Raw genomic sequence first — 21,458 nt, 5'->3', positions numbered from 1 at the left:
TAAGAATAGCCATACTGGGTCAGACCAAATGAGCACCACTAACTTTAACAATAGTCTCATTATGACCTATGTTGTAGAAACCTCCAATGCATTGCAATATTCGTCCAATGGTGCTCAGGTTTTTAAGAATGATTGAATATTATGATGTTTTATAGCTAAAGTAGATTCATATTTTTTGATTACACATAAATGACTCCACCACGCTGCAAAATTTGTCTTTCCAGTTACTTATAGTTTGGTGGATCCCAGTGTTTCTAGTGACAGTATAATCTATTCTACAATTAAAATCTTACCTAATCCTGAAAATGAGGAGATGCTTTCTGCAATGGAAGATGTTTCTGTCTGGTCTGTCAAAAGTCCTTCCATTAAAGGTAGAGATAATTCAGATGAAGGAACTGAAGAATCATAGATTCCGGAATCTCGAGGCATATCTGCGGGGATAACAGCTTTCACAGCATGTAGTAATGGCTGAAGCACAGAGGTACCATCCTGAATGTCCTGGGAATCTGTGTCCTCACTCAGGTTCAGCTGCTGAGTCAGAGAATGAGAGTCTGAGCTCACCATAGCAATGACGCTGACATCTGTCTTCATGCAGAAATCATCGTCTGAGAGTTTACTACCCACATCATTTAAAACCAGGCCAGAGTCAAACTTTTCCATAATGGGTTCCTGATAATATAAAGTAAGGGGCAAGGAAGGAAGGAACTGCTTCTCAAACCAGTCAGGCTCCTGATCAATAAACTGGTGCATGTTGCAGATGGCAACGTAGAGGGACCGACCGGACTTGCTTCGAAAGTAGTTTCTTTTGCTGACGCTTACAGAATATTGCTCAGCATCTTGCAGACTAAGGTCCTTTGAGTGCAGCTGAGAGTAAAGCTGAGGGACATGATCCATGAGTTTGTATTTTCTGGTCCACTCTAGTACACTGGGAATGTCGCCTTCACAGGAATAATCAAAGTACACAGTGATAAACTTGCTAGCATCGTCCGACTCTTGATTCCTCTGACATAACTTCTCAGCTATTATGGATACAGCCACAATGAAGAGCTCTCCTCTTCCAGTGTCTTTGCTTATCCCCTTGTGTCTGTGGTTCTTTTTCTCCACAAAATATTTCATTCCTTTGGAACACACAATAATGACGTATTGGGACTCGTTGATTTTCCGATTCAACCATTCTCTCTGCCCAATTTTGCAAATTTTTAAATGCTCCCATAAATCCACTGCCACCTAGGAAAACAAAGAGCAACCTGTTTACATTCAAAAGAGTTAGTTAACTTGTAAGAGAAAACGTTAAACCTCTACTCTCAAGTGATGCCCTGGCAGCTTCCTGCCTCCTCCCTTTAAAGTTTCAAATACTCTCATTATTACTATTTGAAAGTGAGCTGTTGCTCTAATGGAGCAAATTGCATCATAGCTGCTGACATCACAGTTTGTTTTCATATATTGGTTTATGTATCTTGAAATGATGTCATCAGTGTGCAACATTCTTTTGTGCAGGTGCCACAATGTAGTGGTGTCACTTGACTATTATTCTGAGGTGACACCACTACAATAGAATGTTGCACACTGATGACATCATTTCAGGATACATAAACCAATGTATGAAAACAAACTGTGATGTAATCAGCTATGACGCAATTTGCTCCATTAGAGCAACAGCTCACCTGCAATGCACAACAATATATTCCAAAAAATCATCAGTTAGCCAAATTCACTGGACATTATGACAGAGGAAACCCTCTGCAACTTACAGTAAAAGTAGCAATGTAAAGTCAATGAGCTTTACCTCCAGTTCAGGACTGAGCCTGGCAACTATCACCCAATGGAACGATTTCCCCTGAGGACCATCACTTTATTGTAGCTATACAATGTTATGTAAATATGATGAAAACTAATGGATTTTTATTTAGGAGAACCATTAATTAGCAGAAAGCTGGACTCAATATACCCCCATCCTTTTCAGTCTAAACAAGGACATAACTATGAAATTAATCCTACTAGTATTTTGCCTAGCACATTATCAACAGTTAGAGGCTTTGGGGTGGGGTCAAGAGATTGGTTTGTTTGGCCCCTCCAACCAAATAGGTATTCCTTTGCTCCTGAGATAACATCTATGCTCTTATGGAGTGGAGGAATAGGCTAATGGTTAGCACAGTAGCTTGAGAACCAGGAGCAACCAAGTTCAATTCCTACTCCAGCTCCTTCTAACCCTGAACAAATCACTTAGAGATCCTTTTATAAAGCAGCAGTAAGCCCAATGCTTGCCAAAAAGGAAATACCCCTGGGCTACCGCAGCAGCCCAGATGTAGTTCCCACCCCCAGCGCGGGTTTGAAACTTTTTGACCGATTGACCCTGACGCAGCTTCACGAAACGCTGGCCATCGTTGGTCACGGTTGGCTCTGTTATAGTTGGAAAGAAGAGACTCCAGAGCTAAGTATTGGAAGATGGTATTTTTGATGCTTCTTTTTGTTTAAAACGTTTGAGATCGAATTTACCAAGGAGGTTTTTTGCTGATGATGAAGAGGTCCTGCTCTTTCAGCTTAAAGCTGGGAGCTTTTTGAGGCTTTTTCCTCCTTATTATTTAATTTTTTCCCTACTGCTTACAGTTTTGACTATAAAAGAACCTCTTTTTCTGTCGATTCAAATTAGTATTTTTCCCATGAAACTTATCTATACCTCAGGGAAGTGTAGCTTTTTTTTGGCAATAAAGTCCTAATTTTCACACTAACTTTAAAGCAAAACAAATTGCCTGACTGTCCAATTCCTGCAAAGCCATTCATAGCACAGTATATCAGCCTTTCAATCTCCAATTCCTCACCTGTGATATTTTATAAGACAATGGTTCCTAAACCTGGTTCTCACCTGCAAATCTATCTCATGAATATTCATTGTGGATACCCTGAAAATCTGACTGGCTGGGGTGCCTTCAGGATCAGGTTTGGAAACACTGCTTTAAGACATATGGACCCAGAAAATTTTTTAATTTATATGAAACAGTGTCTGATTCTGTACTTTTATAACACCAATAAAGCTTAGCTAAAAAATAAGATCAGACTAAAACAGGACTCAAAAAATCCTGGGTACCATGTCACCATGGTGCCTAGAAATTGCACCTTTTTGCCTAGGATTTCAAACCACCAAATGTTTTTTGGCTTTTGTGCCACCACTGAAAAAACAGCTCTTTTCCTAGATCTCCCCTGTGTGATTTGGATCTATGTAAGCTTGCGCTATGCGATGGCGTCGTGGTGCTAAATGAACTGGAAATTTAAAAAAGCACAAGGAAATTGCTGGGTCAAGTCCTCCCCCCCTCCCCCACAAAAACTATCCTTTAACTATTTGGGCTGGATCCTAAATTAAGAGAAAATTTGACAAGGCCTAAAATAAAACATCCAGCGACCTTTTTTATTTCTCTGAAAAAGATGAACATAATGACAAAAATGTTCAATTTAAACACCAGGGGTCAGACTTACTACATTAAAGTGATCTGCTCCTCAGAAGCATTTAACTCTCTTTACATGACGTATTTTGTTGCAGGTATATATAATCAAGCTGGATAGCTTCTATTAGTTGTGCTCATGTATAGCCTGTATTCTCTAAAGAACTGCCCTTGTAACCAAGCAGCAATAGCAGCCCTGAGTGGAAATGTGATGTTGCAAGTTCAAATCCCCAGTTGAAAAAAAAAAAAGGGTTATGTCACTACACTAATTTATTTTTTATATTTCTAATCACCTTTAAAAAAAAATGTCACTACGAGCTAAATTAAGGGTTGTCCTGGTACCCCTTGCATGCTGTTATGTGAAAAGGATTACGGATTTTATCTATTGCCTTTCTGTGGCCTAACCAAAGTAGTTTGCATTTTTATTATATGTAGGTAATTTCTCTGACTCTAGTGTGGTCGCAATGTAACCCCCCTTGTTTACTAAGCCATGCTAATGGCTGCCGTGCAATAATGCCGACATAGCCCATTCACTTTGAATGGGCTGTGTTGGCATTGCCGCCCAGTTTAGTAAAGGGGTGGGGGTGGGGTATGTTTTTTTGTACCTAGAGCAATGGAGGATTAAGTGACTTGTCCAGAATCACAAGGAGCCACAGTGGGAACTGAATCCAGGTTCACAGCCCACTGCACTAATCATTAGGCTAGTCACAACAACATAGTAGATGATGGCAGATAAAGACCTGCCCAACAAGATAAACTCGTTACATATGGTATGTGATACTTCATATGTATACCTGGTCTTCATTTGTCCTTGCCATTTTCGGGGCATAGACCATAAAAGTCTACCCAGCACTGTCCTTGTTCTCCACTTCTGAAGCTGAATCTGTCCAGCCACGATCAGAGCAAAGACCATAAAAGTTTGCCCAGTACTAGCTTTAGGGTCCTTTTTCTAAGGTGTGCTGAAAAATTGCATGCAGTAGTGTAGGCGCGGGTTTTGGGTGCGCGCCGATCCGTTTTTCAGCGCGCCTGTAAAAAAAGGGCTTTTAAAATTTTTGCCAAACAGCCAATGCGCATAGCATGGAAGATGCTGGTTAAAAGCCTGGGGGGAACACCAGCAATATCAGAACTACTAACATTCAGAGGAAACCCGAACTTTGAACCCGGGCAGAGCAATCCTACATTTACCAGATGGGAGTGGAGGAGTGGCCTAGTGGTTAGGGTGTTGGACTTTGGTCCTGGGGAACTGAGGAACTGAGTTCAATTCTCACTTCAGGCGCAGGCAGTTCCTTGTGACTCTGGACAAGTCACTTAACCCTCCATTGCCCCATGTAAGCCGCATTGAGCCTGCCATGAGTGGGAAAGCACAGGGTACAAATGTAACTAAAATAAAAAAAAATAATAAAATAAAATCTGATGTCTCTTCAACAAAAAAATTACAAGGGTGGAACACCTGCTAGGAAGGGAAGGGGACCTCATAAAATTCGAAGAGTTACCAGCCAAGATAGGGAATACATGGGGAGACCATTTTGCATATGCCCAAGCTAAACACTATATCCTAAATCTAAACCAGTCAGCTTTATGGTTGAATCTTGGACATCACATACACACTTTTTTTCAAAACCTAGAGGCAGTGGGAATGACATTGTCAACCTTATACAGAGCATTGGTGAAACGCACCCCTCCAAAAAATTAAAGATATATCATACAAAAGTGGGAACAAGATTCAGGGGGGACACTAGAGAGGTGGGACATTGGGGCAACGCTGAGACATATTCCGATACTTACCATAGACGAGAGGCTAAGAGAATGTGGATATAGGGTGATTATGCGGGCATAAATGTCAGGACAACAGTGGGGGCATATGAGTATCACAAGGGATGCGAAATGTGTTAAATGTGACCACATGCCCTACACTTTATATCATGCTTTCTGGGGCTGCCTGGGAGTGCGAGCCTTTTGGAGCCAAATTCAGAGGTTCATGACTAAAACGGCACAGGCAGCAGTAAGGGGGACTTGGGATCAATATGTGTTAGAAACACAGTCAGCATTTAAAACACAGGCGGAAGGAGTTAGGATTTGGTGTCGTAAAGTATGTCTGGTGGCTCGCAGGACCATCCTGCAAAGGTGGATATCCCCAGACCCACCTGCGTATTGGCAATGGAGGAACCAGGTACACGAGCTAGCCACGTGGGAAGCTAGGGAGGCGAAAGGGGCCCTGAAGCGGAAAAAGTATTTCATGCTAGTCTGGAGTCAATACATACAGGGGCTCAGTCCACGTGGGCGAAGTTTGCTTCTTAATTTGTTATAAATCTGTCTTAGAAATTAATAAAGTTCAAATGCCCTTTCCCTAGTAAAGGTTGGTACGAGGGGGGAGGGAGGGTTTGTTTGGAACATTAGAGTATAAGAACAGGGGGGTTGGGAGGATGAAGGATTATCGAAGGTAGGGAGGAGGGGCCTGAGAAGGGAAAGGGAGGGGAGACAGGGGAATGGGGGGGGGGGGAAGAGGGGGATAAAAAAGCTAAAAGATTGATGACAGTACGTTTTATTGTATAATTGATGAAGATAACTTCCGTAAATGAATGTTAATGCATCATATCAATGACTGTATATGTTCTGAGTTGTTATTAATAAAATTGTTGGAAGTTAAAAATTTTGCCAAAAAATGGACGTGTGGCAAAATCAAAATTGCTGTCCATCCATTTTGGGTCTGAGACCTTACCACCAACCATTGACCTAGCGATAATGACTTATGCGAGTCAAGTGCCCCTTGGCACGTGTCTGAAAATAAAAATTATTTTTTGGACGCACGCCAAAAATGAAATTATCGCAAGAGCCATGTGGTAGCCACGTGGTAACTCCATTCTGGCACACGTAGACACTTATGCGGCTTAATAAAAGGGCCCCTTTGCTTCCCAATTATTGGTGTTGCTTCCTTATCTCTGCTACGCTTCTTTGGGTCCATTCCTTCTAAACAGGATTCCTTTGTGCTTATCCCATGCATTTTTTAATTCCATTACAGTTTTCATCTCCACCACCTCCCACGGGAGGGCATTCCATGTATCTATACCCTCTCTGTGAAAAAAAACTTCCTGGGGCAGCTGGGGTGTCCTTCAGGGCCCTGGGTCTATAGAAGGGCTAGCTGTTTGTTGCTTGTCTGCTGCCGGTAGCTGAGGGCTGCCAGAAAAAACAAAAACTGGGGCAGCTGGAAGCAGAGCAGAAGGACTCATGGCAGGAACATTCCGGAGTGGTGTGGACCCAGGCCGCCAATAGAAGAGAGGCTTCAGACTGTTCTTGGACAAGGTGACAGCAGGTCCTTCCTTCTTCGGCTGATGCTCACAAAAGCTATGCGCTGGGCCACTGCAGGACCTTAAACATCTGCACATACTCAAGGCCTGCTGGCTCCCACACTCTGGGAGAGGGCGAGAGCTGGCAGGCCTTGACCATGATCATCACCAGTCCAACATATAATTTCTTTCAGCGCCAGCCGAAGGAGGAAGGAGATGCAAGTTAAAGCCAGTAACAGTGGGGGGCAGGAGAAAAAAAAATGCCAGTAACAGTGGGGAGACTCAAATATAAACTGAGCTCTCCATTTTTGGGCCCCAAAATCTCAGTTTATATTCAAGTATATGTGGTAACTATTTTGTTGGGAAGCAGAAGGCAATCAAAGGGTGAAAAATTATATCCCAACATGCTTTATACACTTTTTTAATAATAGATTTTCAAGTGGTGTTGTGACGGTATTTCTAAAGATCAAAATTTGTATAAATAATGTAACATTTTGTGAAGATTCAACTTTTTTGTAGTTACATAAACTTGAATTTAAAAGATACTAAATGCACTGTTAGCCTGCAACACAGGTAGAAGCCACTTGTCAATTTTTCCTGTTCTCTCTTTTAGCTAAATATATCAGGGGCTGGTCTATGCTGAGATGGCCAATCAATAAGACAGGATGACCATACCTCACAACCACAGAAGTCCTGAAGGAAATGGGCAAAGCACTGGATAACATGTACGTGTTTCTGACAGTCTTTACTAGAATAGCAGATGAAGACTTTGGGCCGTGGATGAGGTCTTTCTACATGCAGCACAGCCGTGTATGTGGAGGATTCTGAGCTCTCCTCATCTAAATGGGAATAAATATTTTCTAGATTGAAGAAAAACATACATGTTAATACAATGCACTGAACAACTTTTACTTTACTCTTTTGTGACAGAGTGTGAAGAAGAGGCTGACAGATACATACCAGAAGACTTCCTTGATCCTTCCTCTGGGGGAGTGTTTTATTTTTCTTCAATTCTCCACCCCACCCTCCCCTTCCAAACAGTAACAGGGGCTGATGTACTGTTGTGCACAAAATTTTGTGCAGGACTAGTACAGTGTGAGTGTGGCCTTAGCACAGGGCCGCCGAGAGGGGGGGGGAAGGGGGGCAAAATTCCCCAGGGTCAGGCCGCCGGCGCTGCAGTCTCCGGTGTCACCTGCCTGCCTCCTCGGCTCCGGGCCCCCTGCATTCGAAGCGGCAGTCACAGATTGCCTCTCTTCTGGCCTTCCCTCCCTGTGTCCCGCCCTTGCGGAAACCGGAAGTTACATCAGACAAGGGCGGGACACAGGGAGGGAAGGCCAGAAGAGACGCGATCTGTGACTGCCACTTTGAATGAAGGGGTCCGGAGCCGTGCGGGCAGGCAGGTGAGACCACGGACTGCAGCGGAGGGGGGAGCAAAGGGGGGGGCGGAGGTGGGGCGGCCTTGCCTAGTCTCTCAGCGGCCCTGCCTTAGCACATGTCTTTGGTTGCACAGATGGAGAAAAAGGTTTTGCAGAAGTTGAGGGACCCTGTTACTAAAGGGTTGCCGGGTGGCAACCTGGAACTACTACCGGCCCAACTTGGCTGCCAGCGGTAGTTCCGCGTGTGCCATTTCCGGCGCTGCTGGATTTAAAAAATATATATATACTGCAGGGGGTTACCTGCTGCCTGGTTACCACTGGGGCAACGAAGGAGCCCTTACCGCCACTTCAATGGGTGGTGGTAAGTGCCCCCCCCCCACATACATGGCTATGCGGTAAGTGCAAGCATACCGCATGGCCATGTTTTTTTCGTGGTTTCTACCTGCTACAGTAAAGAGGGCCTCTGGCGAGTGGCAAAAATGGCTGCTGCCGCTATCACAGGACCCTTTTTACGGCTTCCTCTCATTTTCTGTGCAGTAATCGCTAGAGTGGCTTTCAGGCTCATTTTCGAAAGAGATGGACGTCCATCTTTTGACATAAATCGGCACTTGGACGTCCATCTCTCAGAGACGTCCAAATCGGTATAATCGAAACCTGATTTTGGAAATCTCTAGCGGATGTCCATCGCAAGGACGTCCAAATCTGAAGGGCGAGTATTGGAGATGTGCTAAAAAGCAGGACTTCGGCATTCCTAAGACTTGGACATCTTTAAACCATAATGGAAAAAAGCAGAGACGTTCAAGACTAAAACTTGGACGTTTTCAACCGGATGAGTTTTTATTACGAATAAGGTACAAAAAGGTGCACGAAATTACCAGATTACCACTGGAGGCAATCGGGAATGGCCTCCCGTTACTCCCCCAGTGGTCACTAACCCCCTCCCACCCTCAAAAACATCATTAAAAATATTACGTGCCAGCCTCTATGCCAGTCTCAGACGCCATACTTAGGTCCATGAAAGCGCATGCAGGTCCCTGGAGCAGTTTTAGTGGGTGCAGTGCACTTCAGACAAGTGGACCAAGGCCCATACCCCCCCCTACCTGTTACAGTGAGTCCTCCAAAAGCCACCACAAACCCTCTGCACCCTTCTCCACCACCGCCAACACCAGGCTCCGCCCTTTCTGCCTCGCCTCACCCCATGCTTGGAATAAACTCCCTGAGCCCATTCACCAGGCCCCCTCCCTGCCCATCTTCAAATCCTTGCTCAAAGCCCACCTCTTCAATGTCGCCTTCAGCACCTAACCACCATACCTCTATTCAGGAAATCTAGACTGCCCCAACTTGACATTTCGTCCTTTAGATTGTAAGCTCCATTGAGCAGGGACTGTCCATCTTTGTTAAACTGTACAGCGCTGCGTAACCCTAGTAGCGCTCTAGAAATGTTAAGTAGTAGTAATGTACCCACATATAGGTGCCCCCTTCACCCATAAGGGCAATGGTAGTGGTGTACAGTTGGGGGTAGTGGGTTTTGGGGGGCTCAGCACACATGGAGGGGCATAATCGAATGGGGCGCCCAAGTTTTCCTGAGGGTGTCCTTGCAGGACATCCCGCGAAGGGGCGAGGAAACCCGTATTATCGAAACAAGATAGGCGGCCATCTTTCGTTTCGATAATATGGTCAGGGACGCCCAAATCTCAACATTTAGGTCGACCTTAGAGATGATCAACCTAAATGTTGAGATGGTCGACCTTAGAAATGGTCATCCTGGGTTTTCGGCGATAATGGAAACAGAGGACGCCCATCTCAAAAATGATCAAATCCAACTCATTTGGTCATAGGAGGAGCCAGCATTCGTAGTGCACTGGTCCCCCTGACATGCCAGGACACCAACCGGGCACCCTAGGGGGCACTGCACTGGACTAACTGATGCACTAATTGAATGAAAAAAGCCCTTCCCTTACCGATCCCTTACTGATTCGGAAAGGAATGGGCATGCATGAAGGAAATTGCATGCAAATGAGCTGCTCGCTGTTAGCTCATTTGCACACGATTTCCTTCCTAAGGAGGGGAAGCCAGTGCAGAGCAGCCAAGCATTATGCGTGGCTGCTCTGCGCATGCCAAAGACAGCTTCATACACACAGACAAGCTGCATGTATAATAGCCATCTACAACCTTAAATAAATTGCCGTCTACAACCTTAAAAAAACACAAGTTCAGGTGAAAGCGTTCAAGTGCTCGTCAGGGACGTCTTTTTTTTTTTTTTTTAGTATGGGTGAAGGACGTCCAAGTGTTAGGTGCCTTTGCTATGCCTCCGTCCCTGTGACGGGCAGTTGAGGACGTCCAAAATATGGATGTTTCTGTGAAAAGGACATCCATGCCTTTGCTATGCCTCCAACACCCCCTTTATTTATTTATTTGGATTACAAGTAGCAGCAGTGGGATATGAACCAGCCACCTCTGGATTGCAAGACCAGTGCGCTAACCACTAGGCCACTCCTCCATTCTACTCCTTTGAAGTTTGGCCGTCCCTGTGGGGGAGGGCAGTTCAGGACGTCCAAAATGTTTGAAAGAAGGACGTCCACGCCTTCGCTATGCCTCCGCTGACACACACACACCTCCCCACCCAGGGAGCTGCATACTGCTGCGATGGACCTGAGAATGATATTTGAGGCTGGCAAAAAAAGTTTTTAAATTTCTTTTTTTCAAGGTGGGAGGGGGTTAGTGACCACTGGGGGAGTCAGGGGAGGTCATCCCCGATTCCCTCCGGTGGTCATCTGGTCAGTTCGGGCACCTTTTTGAGGCTTGGTCGTAAGACAAAATTGGACCAAGTAAAGTCGGCCAAGTGCTCGTCAGGGACGCCCTTCTTTTTTCCATTATCGTTCGAGGACGCCCATCTGTTAGGCATGCCCCTGTCCCGCCTTCGCTATGCCTCCGACATGCCCCTGAGAACTTTGTTCATCCCCGCAACAGGAAGCAGCTGGGGATGCCCAAAATCAGCTTTCAATTATGCCGATTTGGGCGACCCTGAGAGAAGGACGCCCATCTCTCGATTTGTGTCGAAAGATGGGCACCCTTCTCTTTCAAAAATAAGCCTTAAGGTAAGGGAGTTATGTACCTGGGAGCATTTTATGAAGTCCACTGCAGTGCCCCTAGAGTGCCCGACTGCTGTCCTGGCATGTCAGGGGGACTAGTGTACTACAAATGCTGGCTCCTCCCATGTCCAAATGGCTTGCATTTGGATGTTTTAGACTTGGACGTCTTTGGTTTCGAAATTCGCCGAAAATCAAAGACGTCCAAATCTAAGGACGTCCAAATCTCCTTGGTATTTTCGAAACGAAAGATGGGCTTCCATCTTTCTTCGAAAATCACCTTTTCCACGCCTCCGAATTTGGACGTTTTACAAAGACGTCCAAATTCCAACATGGATGTTTCTTTCGAAAATGCCCCTCTTTGTAAAAGAAGCCTTCAGTATCTATGCCAAGACTTTTTTTAGGGTGTGTTTTTGATATCAGATTTTCTGCATGTTGTAACACTAAAAAGTAATTTGTGAAGATCCACTTCAAATAAGGCTATCAGCATACTCCAAGTTTCCCAGTAGTTTTTTATAGGCAATAAAATATTTTTTTTATTATAGAATGAGTTTCCATGCAGGCTGATACAGATAAAACAGTTTTTAATAATCCATGCCTTAGCAATTTTGGGCAACATAAACCACTGTACAGTATAGAGCACGTGTATTTTGCAACTAAAATTATATGGGTTAATGGTTTTTGTAAACACTGGCTGCAGAGGTCGAACATGCCTGGATATTCAGTGCCAATATCTAGATAGTGACTGGTGCTGAATATCCGGATAAAGCGATCAGCACCAGAACGTATCCAGACAGTGGCAATATTCCATCCATTATCCGGATAACATAGGACAGCCTTTTATCTGTGCTGTGTTGAACAGATATGTTTTACAGATAGCAGGATAAGTTCCTGGACTGCCCATGTAAGGATTATGAATGGTCTTGTTTGATTGGTTGCTTTCTTTAATTTTCACTTTATTTTATTGTAAACCGCTTAGCTCCTCCTTTTGGTGTTAGGCGGTATAGTAAGTTTTAATAAACATATACATAAACATATTCAGAGGCACTATCCGGATACTGCTTCTGAATATCCCAGTCAACAGCATATCTGGATAGCAGGTATTGTTATCTGGAAAAGTGCTTTTGAATATTGACTTGATTTTTTAAAATGTGTTTCACATTATAAACAGTCTGGTGCAACAGGGTTAAAATTAAAAAGCAGGCCCTTTAAATACCTTGCTGCTTTTTACGGCACATCACAGTGAAAAGTGTGGCAAATGCTGAAATAATAACCAAGGGGACAGTAATAGCGATAGCCCTTATCGGACCTGCCCACGGAGAATGCACTGTGAAAAGAAGGAAAAGCAGAACGTACAATATATCATATAGTCTCACTGTACAGTTTTATGGTTACGCTTCATGTTATCTACTAGGAAACAAATGTACAGCATAATACAGACTGCCTTTGATGACAACTGGCAGAGCTGGTAGTGGGAGGCGGGGATAGTGCTGGGCAGACTTATACGGTCTGTGCCAGAGCCGGTGGTGGGAGGCGGGGCTGGTGGTTGGGAGGCGAGGATAATGGTGGGCAGACTTATACGGTCTGTGCCCTGAAAAAGACAGGTACAAATCAAGGTAAGGTATACACAAAAAGTGGCACAAATGAGTTTATCTTGTTGGGCAGACTGAATGGACCGTGCAGGTCTTTTTCTGCCGTCATCTACTATGTTACTATGTAACTGCACAATCTAAACACTGGATTGAAAAAAAAAAACACCATCCACTGAAGAAATCATCTGCATTTAAACTATTACAATCATCATATTGGGATTTATAGTATTCTTTGGCTTGGCAAAGAAACCATAAACACAGTGGAGACAACAGAAAGTATTTTAATGTCGCAGTATGACTTGACACGGCTGTGTTTCGGCAACAGGGCCTACATCAGGAGTCTAAACACATCACTGAAAGAAATGTGATATTGGATGTTGCGTGAACCGCGCTAAGACCAGATGTGAGAACTGCAAAAATTGCCAAAGTGTCTCTGAGAATAGCGGAAATGTTCCAATGAGTCAAGATTTTGCCAGTTATGGTGGGAGCACATTTATGATGCATTGGGACATTTCCGTTCATCTCGGAGACACTTTGGCAATTTTTTTCAATTCTCATATCTGGTCTTAGCACAGTGATTTTATCTATATAACTTGCTTCTTAATAAAAAGTTATGGATTAAAAAAAAGAGAAAGTGCAGTAAACATAAATATATTTATATCTATATGTATGAACTGGGAGGCTTATGTGGGGGAAAAAATTCCTACCTGGTTTCAGGTTATAGTGTATGGATTTTCTTGTGATGTTTGAGTCATCAATCAGCTTAAAAGACAAAAGCCAAAACAATTTCCATTAGAAGCACATCAGTATTCAGAAAAACTGACACTAGAAATAAAGTTTGTTTAATTAATACAAACATCCACTGATTAACCCTCCTGTTTACTAAGCTGTATGGCAATGCTGACATAGCCCATTCAAAGTGAATGGACTGTGTCAGTATTAGAGAACCACAGTCGCTAGCGCGGCTTAGTAAACAGGAGGTTAAATGATTTAACATTCCACAAGAGCAAATTCTGGTCTTTAAAACAGTGCTTCCCAATCTTCCCCTCAGGCACACCTAGTCAGTTGGGTTTTCTGGATTACCACAATGAATATGCATGAGATAAATTTGCATACAGCCAAAACACAATATAAGTAAATCTGTCTCATGCATTTTCACCATGGTGATCCTGAAAACCTGACTGGCAAACTGCATCTCCAGAAGAGGGTGAAGGAACACTGCTTTTGGGATAATTAAACAGTAGATGATATTAAGAGGGGGACGTTATCAATGTCAGGGCCGCTGAGGGGGGGGGGGGGGGGGGAAAGGGTGGGGGCAAAATTACCCGGGTTTGGCCTCCAAGAGGGGACCTGCAAGCTTCTTCTTGCTTAACTGTTTCTGGGTCTTTCTTCTCCTGCTCCTGTGTGCCGTACAGGACTCGGATGATTGCATTAAAGCAATAGTATGTTAATGCAATCATCCGGGTCCCAACTCCCGGCACGGACAAGAGCAGGAGAGGACAGACTGAGGGAGCAGCAGTCACCGATAGAAAGGTAAGGGGGTGGGCAGGGGCAGCAGCACAAGTGTTGGGGTTGGTGCTGCCGGCGCAAGTGGGAAGGGTGGTGGCCCGGAGCAGCGGTGGCCAAGATAGGGGGTGGGGGTGCGGTGCGCGGCAGTCCGGTTCTGCCCCGGCCCCGGCTGTGTCTGTTGGTGGCCCTGATCAACGTATGCTGCTGTTAAGTCGTGTTATTTTAGCACAGGGTCTCACATGCATAAAATAAGTCCCTGTGCAAAAATAGCCTGACTTGTGGTAAAATAATCCAATTTACCAGTAGCCCAAGATGATAACTTCCCCCCTTAATCACTGCAGGGACTGAGTACTCCAAATGGCATGAGGCCAGCGGAAACTACACAATTGATTGAAGACTCCCTGATCTTTTCTCAGTTCTTTCTTCCTAAATACCACATGCAGGTAACAGCGGTTAGTGTATCTGGGTTTAAAAAAAGGTTTGGACAAATTCCTGGAGGAAAAGCCCATAGTCTGCTATTGAGACAGACATGGGAAGCAACTGCTTGACCTGGGATTTGTAGTATGGAATGTTGCCACGATCTGGGTTTCTGCCAGGTACTTGTGACCTGGCTTGGCCCCTGTTTGGAAAACAGGATACTGGGCTAGATGGACCATTGGTCTGACCTAGTATGGCTACTCTTATGTTCTTATGCACTTTACAGTTTTTTCTTGACACTGCCCCGAGGCTACATACATGCAACTTTTCATTGCAACTATTTAACATGCTGGGCTCCTTGCTACTTTTAAGATAAAATAAATATAAAATGAGTATGAATCTAATGAAATACTGTATGAAATACTTTTTTATTTGGAACATAGGGGGAGATTGGGAATGCTAAGGTTTATTAAATACAGCACACAGCACTGCTGGACAGGTAGACCTCTGACACAGAATTATAATGTAACCTGCAGCTTCAGTTCATCATCATTGTCACCATCAAGTGTTGTCCTTCAGCATGAAGGACTACAGTTACTGTTAGTTCACTTATAACCTGCCATTTCCCACGAATATAGTTCACAGCGGATTACAGCAAGATTCTAGAACACAATAGTCTAGGGAGTTACATAATGTAAATACAAAGCAGTATCACATAATAACAATAATAATAATAATAATGATAAAACATAAAAGTAACTATAATCAGATTATTTCTTTGTCACATAAATCTGAAACAGTTGCATCTTCAGACCTTTCTTTAACATGGTATAGTTAGTAAGATTTCTATGATTATCTAGAGGGGCATAATCGAACAGGGGCACCCATCTCTAAGCACGGCCCCGTAAAGGGGTGACCCGACCGTGTTAACAAAACAAGATGGGCGTCCATCTTTCGTTTCGATAATACGGTCGGGGACTTCCAAATCTTGCCATTTAGGTCGACCTTAGAGATGGCCGCCCTTAGAGATGGCCGACCTCGGTTTTCGCTGATAATGGAAACCAAAGACGTCCACCTGAAAAACGGCCAAATCCAAGCCATTTGGTCGTGGGAGGAGCCAGCATTCGTAGTGCACTGGTCCCCTGACATGCCAGGACACCAACCGGGCACCCTAGGGGGCACTGCAGTGGACTTCACAAATTGCTCCCAGGTGCATAGCTCCCTTACCTTGGGTGCTGAGCCCCCCAAACCCCCCCCCCCCCAGGTCTGCCTGCCTGAAGTACACTGCACCTACTACAACTGCTCTAGGGACCTGTATACTGCTGCGATGGACCTGAGTATGGCATTTGAGGCTGGCATAGAGGCTGCCAAAAAAGTATTTTTAACCTTTTTTTTATGGTGGGAGGGGGTTAGTGACCACTGGGGGAGTAAGGGGAGGTCATCCCCGATTCCCTCCGGTGGTCATCTGCTCAGTTTGGGCATCTTTTCATGGCTTGGTCATGAAAAAAAATGGACCAAGTAAAGTCTGCCAAGTGCTCGTCAGGGACGCCCTTCTTTTTTCAATTATCGGCTGAGGATGCCCATCTCCTAATTACGCCCCAGTCCCGCCTTCGCTACCCTGCCAACATGCCCCCGTGAACTTTGGTCGTCTCCGCGACGGAAAGCAGGCGAGGGTGTCAAAAAAATCGGCTTTCGATTATGCTGATTTGGCCGGCCTTGAGAGAAGGACGCCCATCTCCCGATTTGTGTTGGAAGATGGGCGCCCTTCTCCTTTGAAAATGAGCTGGCTAGTAAGAAATTCCAAAATTTTGCAGGTTGAAAAGCAAACAAACAATTAAAAAGCTTCTTTGAGGTAATACTTTTAGTACTTGCAATAATAGCTTCAAGAGGTCTCTATAAACATTACCTCGATGACGTAATCCCCAGGGAAAACATTCTGAAGGACACAGTTTGTTATTTCTGCATTCCAGTCCTGCAGAGAAAGGAAAATAAGCATTTTAAGCAGAGCATGGTCTATTTTTAGAAGCTGTAGGAGATGAAGTTATTACAGACTTTCTGTACTGCACTGTGCAAACAAAAGTTCTAAGGTAAACAAAGTAGGTGTTTTCTATGTCACCTCCTGTTAAAATGCAGCCTTGATTGCAGTGCTAACATCAGACATGGCTTTAAAGAAGGGTTGTTTCATCTCCCTGATTTGCTCTAATATAGGCCCTGTCAGTGGGCTCCTCCTAGTTACACGTGCATACAAATGTAGTGCATGCAAGTAACTCGTGCACACTTATGAGGTAGTGTACGCAAGTAACTCATGCACATTTATTACAGAGTTCATTTTTAAAAAAAAGAAAGAAAAACTAGCTAGGGGGGGACTAAGGACACTTTCAAGCATTAGAACATAACTGGTTATCTCTGCAAACTTAGAAACATAACCTGGTATGTGCCGACTTACGAAAATGTCTATATCCTATATGTTAAAAAAAAAAAAAGAATGTTTATGTCAGGGGTGTAGCCAGACTTCGGCGGGAGGGGGATCCAGAGCCCAAGGTGAGGGGGCACATTTTAGCCCCCCCCCGGTGCTGCCGACACCCCCGCCATTGCCGACACCCCCCACATTGCCAACCCCCCCACCGCCGCCACCAACGTTGACTCCCCCCCCCCTGCCGACGACCCTCTCGACCTTCCTCCCGCCAACAACTCTCCCCCGCCCTCGCCTACCTTTGTTGGCGGGGGACCCCAATCCCCGCCAGCCGAGGTCCTCTTCTTCCTTCGTTCTGTTTCTGAGTCTGACGTCCTGTACAACGTGCAAGACGTCAGACTCAGAAACAGAACAAAGGAAGAAGAGGACCTCAGCTGGCAGGGGTTGGGGTCCCCTGCCAGCAAAGGTAGGCGACGGCGGGTTGGCGGCGGGAGGGGGGGGTCGAGAGGGTCGTTGGCAGGGGGATCCAGGGCCAAATCTAGCCCCACGTAGCTACGCCACTGGTTTATGTTGCATATACCCGGCACATAAACATCAATTTCCCTACATCAGCAAATTCTCTTCTAAAATATAGTTGAAACGTGACATGTGCTGACTTGCATGTCTAAAATAGCGCTGCCCATGTAGTCAGGTACAAATAATTTTAGAACACAGTTTCTCAGCTGGGAAAAGCAGATGCACACATTTTACACCTCTGAGATAAGCCACTTGATTTTTTTTTTTGAAACAAATTACAGCTGAGGTTGACTGGTGGGTGTGTAAACATTTTTTGGAAATGAAATCGTGCAAAGACTAAGGTAATAGGGTTTGGCAGTTATTGGAGAAAGAGTTGATGTCATAATCGGGCAAAGTTTTAAAGATAGAAAATAGACCAAGAATGATCAAGAATCCTTAGGATTACTGTAGTTTCTAAGCCTACTTTTGAACATCAGATTCAGGGGTATGTTTACTAAGGTGCGCTATAGGCACATTAGCGTTTTAAAACACGTGTAATGTAGATAGATTACCCAACTCCAAAAGCAGTGCTCCAGGAAGGGGGGAGGCAAGGGTAGGATGGGGGGGGGGGGTTTAGTGGATTAGGGCTCGGGAGGGTGAGGAGGGGAGGAATGATGTTACTAAGATATTACTGTGAGATATAGGGAACTCATGGTTATGGAGTGTTGTTTTCTTTAATAATCCTTATGGTACACGCAATTAGGGACTCTGAAAGGGTCAAAAAGTGTTATCACAGAAATAAGAATTGAAGCTGTACACACTATTAAGAGTGGTTAAGGGGGCAATATCCATAGATAGAGGAGAAGGATAGTTGCTTATGTGTTAGTTTTAATTCCTCAACTTTGGAATAGCCACGCTATACATTGCTTCAGGGGCTACTTTGCTAGTTGCATTAACATTAGCAGGGTTGACTAAGCTGGAATCAATACTGAAGGGGGGGGGGGGGGGAGAGGGAGAGTTAGGAGGGAAGGGAGAAAATACACTAAAAAGGTTGATGATGGTTTTTTTTTCCATTTTGTTGTATCTTGAATGTATTGCTGTTTGGCCTTTCATTTTAAACTGGCTACTGTTGTATTAACAGGACTTGTCATCAATAAAAATGTTGAAACATAAAACACATGTAAATGGTTGATGCACGTTAAACACTAATATGCCCATAGGAAACGTATAGGCGTGTTAGCGTTTAACGCATCTTAACTTTAAAGGTGCGTTAAAAAAGCTAACGCGCCTTAGTAAACATACCCCTCAGGCTTTGTTTCTGTGCACCTACTTGCTACACACGTATACGCTTAAGCAATTTTAAAAGCGCCTATGTGAGTGTGTAACACACTGTTCTACAAGTTCAAACCCTTTATAAAATTCCCCTCCTTCGTGCCTGCCTACTTTTGAACCTGCTATTTCTGAAGGTAGCTGATCAAGGGTAAAACACTGCAGGTAGTTTGAAAATGTGTATGCTGTTCCTCAATTCCACTCCCCCCTCCCAGAATGTCTCTATTAAACCAGCTAAAAGGATGTGCATTGTGAAAGGCCATACAAACGGTAACTGCTATAAAGGGAACAATTTTCAATTAAAGCAACCTATCTAGTTAGACATCTATTTACCAAGGCAAATACCTTTTAAAATTGTCCTCCTCATGTTCACATAGAAAAAGAAAAAATAATGGTATAAAAGGACCATCTTATCTGGTCAATTTACTTACCGGTACAACCTAAATACTCATAGCACCTTTATAACTTACCTGTCTGCAGGTCTTTTGCTTGAAGGTTCCATCATGCTTAAGCTTGTAGTGAAGATAATAAACATTAAACCCAAATCTGTGAGGAGCATGGTCAAAAGACACCTGCATGTTCGAACCTTGCTGGGTGATGCTCAGATTTTTAGGTTTCCAAACTGCCAAAGGAGAGAGGTTTATGGTTTTCCAATTGTACTTTCCATTACAGGCCAGCAAATATATGGAAATACTTACAAGGTTTGCAGGTCAGGCTGTCAGGCTGCAGCAACAATTCACAAGCTTTACGATGAAAGAAAGAAAAAAATACCTTATTTTTAATCTATCCCACTTTTCCCTTCTGGCTCTTTACAATATCGGCGTCTCTTACTCCTGATTTTAAATTCCAATAAAGAGATAAAGGGACTGATATTCAGCACTACTTAACCAGGTAGGAGAGGATGTTGTTGCATGAAAACTAATTTATATTTTATTTTTGAATTATAAAAAAAGTCTATCTTGGATATTGCTTGTCTTGAATTTTATGTTTGTTGTAGCTTGCTTTGATTTTTTACAGATAATGTGGGATAGAGATTTGTTAAATAAATAAAATAATTAATTAATTAATCAGACTGTGGCCAGCAATGACCTCCACCTTCTAATTCAGGGGCAATGAGGAGATGGAAGCCAGTACAAAAAGGTTTCAGGCCATGGCAAAACATCACCACAAGGGGGCAGTCAGTTATTATGCATTCAATAGTACTATCTTAAGCTTCTGGCCTGCATTACACAAATTTGGTTGTGTCTGTTTTCTCCAAAAAAGGTGATGGCAAAATTTGTATCTCAAATGCTCATGTATTCATATTGAAAGTACAATATCAAAAAATATCAGAATTTGAAGTTTTCACAGGAATAAGGCATGGAGTATGCCAAAATGCTAGTGTTGGGAATGCTGGATATATACAACTCAAAGAGACTTGTTAAGTTTGGAATTTACAGCTTCTGGAGATTCATATTTGGACGTGTGGCATTATGTTATTTGTTAAGAGAAGTACATATTCCTTGAATTTCTCATTTTGAATTTTTTTGGACTTAAATGTACAATCATGTGGCATTAGTCAAACGATTTGAGTAAGTGGTGATTCATTTAAAAAGCAGTCTTTATAGACATACCACATATGCTACCTCTCTCTTATACATATACTAGCCGTTAAGCCCATTAAAATGGGCGAGATTTCCAGCTACCCTCCTCGTCGCCGCTCCCTCCCCCCTCCGTGCCGGGGCCCCTGCAGCGCTTCCACACGGAGGTGAGAGGCACTGTCAGGTCAGTGCAGGGGGCCGGTACGGAGGGGGGCGGGAGCGGCGGCGGGGATGGGGGGAGGGTGGAGGTTGGTGCGCACGATGTTCGTTTCCAGGCTCCAGCGCCAGCGTCCGACAGTCCGACTCAGTTTCCCTCTCTGTTCCGCCCTCTGATGTCATCAGATCTTGACGCGAGCGCGGGACAGAGAGGGAAGTCTCTACTGCGCATTTGCAGGTGAGTCGGTCACTTGCCATTTATATATTTGATATATACATATATATAGATATAGATATAGATATAGATAAATATAGATATATATAATTTTATCAATTTTTTTTGTGTTTTAAATATGAATACATGAGCATCTGATATGTAAATTTTCTACTGCCTTTTTTTTAGTATCATTTTTTTACTTTGAGTTTTTGGTAATATTGACTGCATCTGTTTCCCCAACAGGTCAAAACCAGGAACTTCCTCCTTTGGATCATTAATTAGATATTTTTTTGTTAAAGAACATTCCTATCTCCAGTTGTCTCTTAAGAAAAGCCTGTCACTAGAGCAAGCAAACTGCTCCCAGGCAGGTAAGTGGAGACCTGGAGCACTGCTGGAAGATGAAAAAAGGTCCTGAAAACATTGAGTTCTCTTATCTTACGATGTTGCAAAATGACACAATTATTTATTTTAGGTACTTAAAATCATTTATAGCTTACTGATCTGAATACCTTGTTCTAGGCAGGTAACAAAAGTAAAATAAAACAGAGCTTACTTTTAAATAAA

The 21,458-nt window shown here is 43.7% G+C and overlaps 1 protein-coding gene across 2 annotated transcripts in view; it reads right to left on the bottom strand.

Moving 5' to 3' along the window:
- The window catches only part of IL17RD (interleukin 17 receptor D), a 108,826-nt gene that overhangs the window by 10,919 nt on the left and 76,449 nt on the right, over positions 1 to 21,458 (bottom strand). Inside the window, exons 6-12 of one of the 2 annotated variants that reach the window (XM_030207307.1) lie at positions 19,640 to 19,684; positions 19,412 to 19,563; positions 16,611 to 16,676; positions 13,486 to 13,540; positions 12,403 to 12,513; positions 7,397 to 7,581; positions 294 to 1,227 (exon numbers count right to left, since the gene is read on the bottom strand). In XM_030207307.1, coding sequence (XP_030063167.1) covers positions 294 to 1,227; positions 7,397 to 7,581; positions 12,403 to 12,513; positions 13,486 to 13,540; positions 16,611 to 16,676; positions 19,412 to 19,563; positions 19,640 to 19,684 — 1,548 coding nt within the window. The remainder of the gene's footprint in view (positions 1 to 293; positions 1,228 to 7,396; positions 7,582 to 12,402; positions 12,514 to 13,485; positions 13,541 to 16,610; positions 16,677 to 19,411; positions 19,564 to 19,639; positions 19,685 to 21,458) is intronic. The other variant, XM_030207308.1, reaches the window with a different exon arrangement.

This window comes from Microcaecilia unicolor, chromosome 6 (genome assembly GCF_901765095.1).
Source record: "Microcaecilia unicolor chromosome 6, aMicUni1.1, whole genome shotgun sequence".
Lineage (NCBI taxonomy): Eukaryota > Metazoa > Chordata > Amphibia > Gymnophiona > Siphonopidae > Microcaecilia > Microcaecilia unicolor.
The sequence above is the reverse complement of the archived record's forward strand: the minus strand, read 5'-3'. Positions and strand labels throughout refer to the sequence as shown.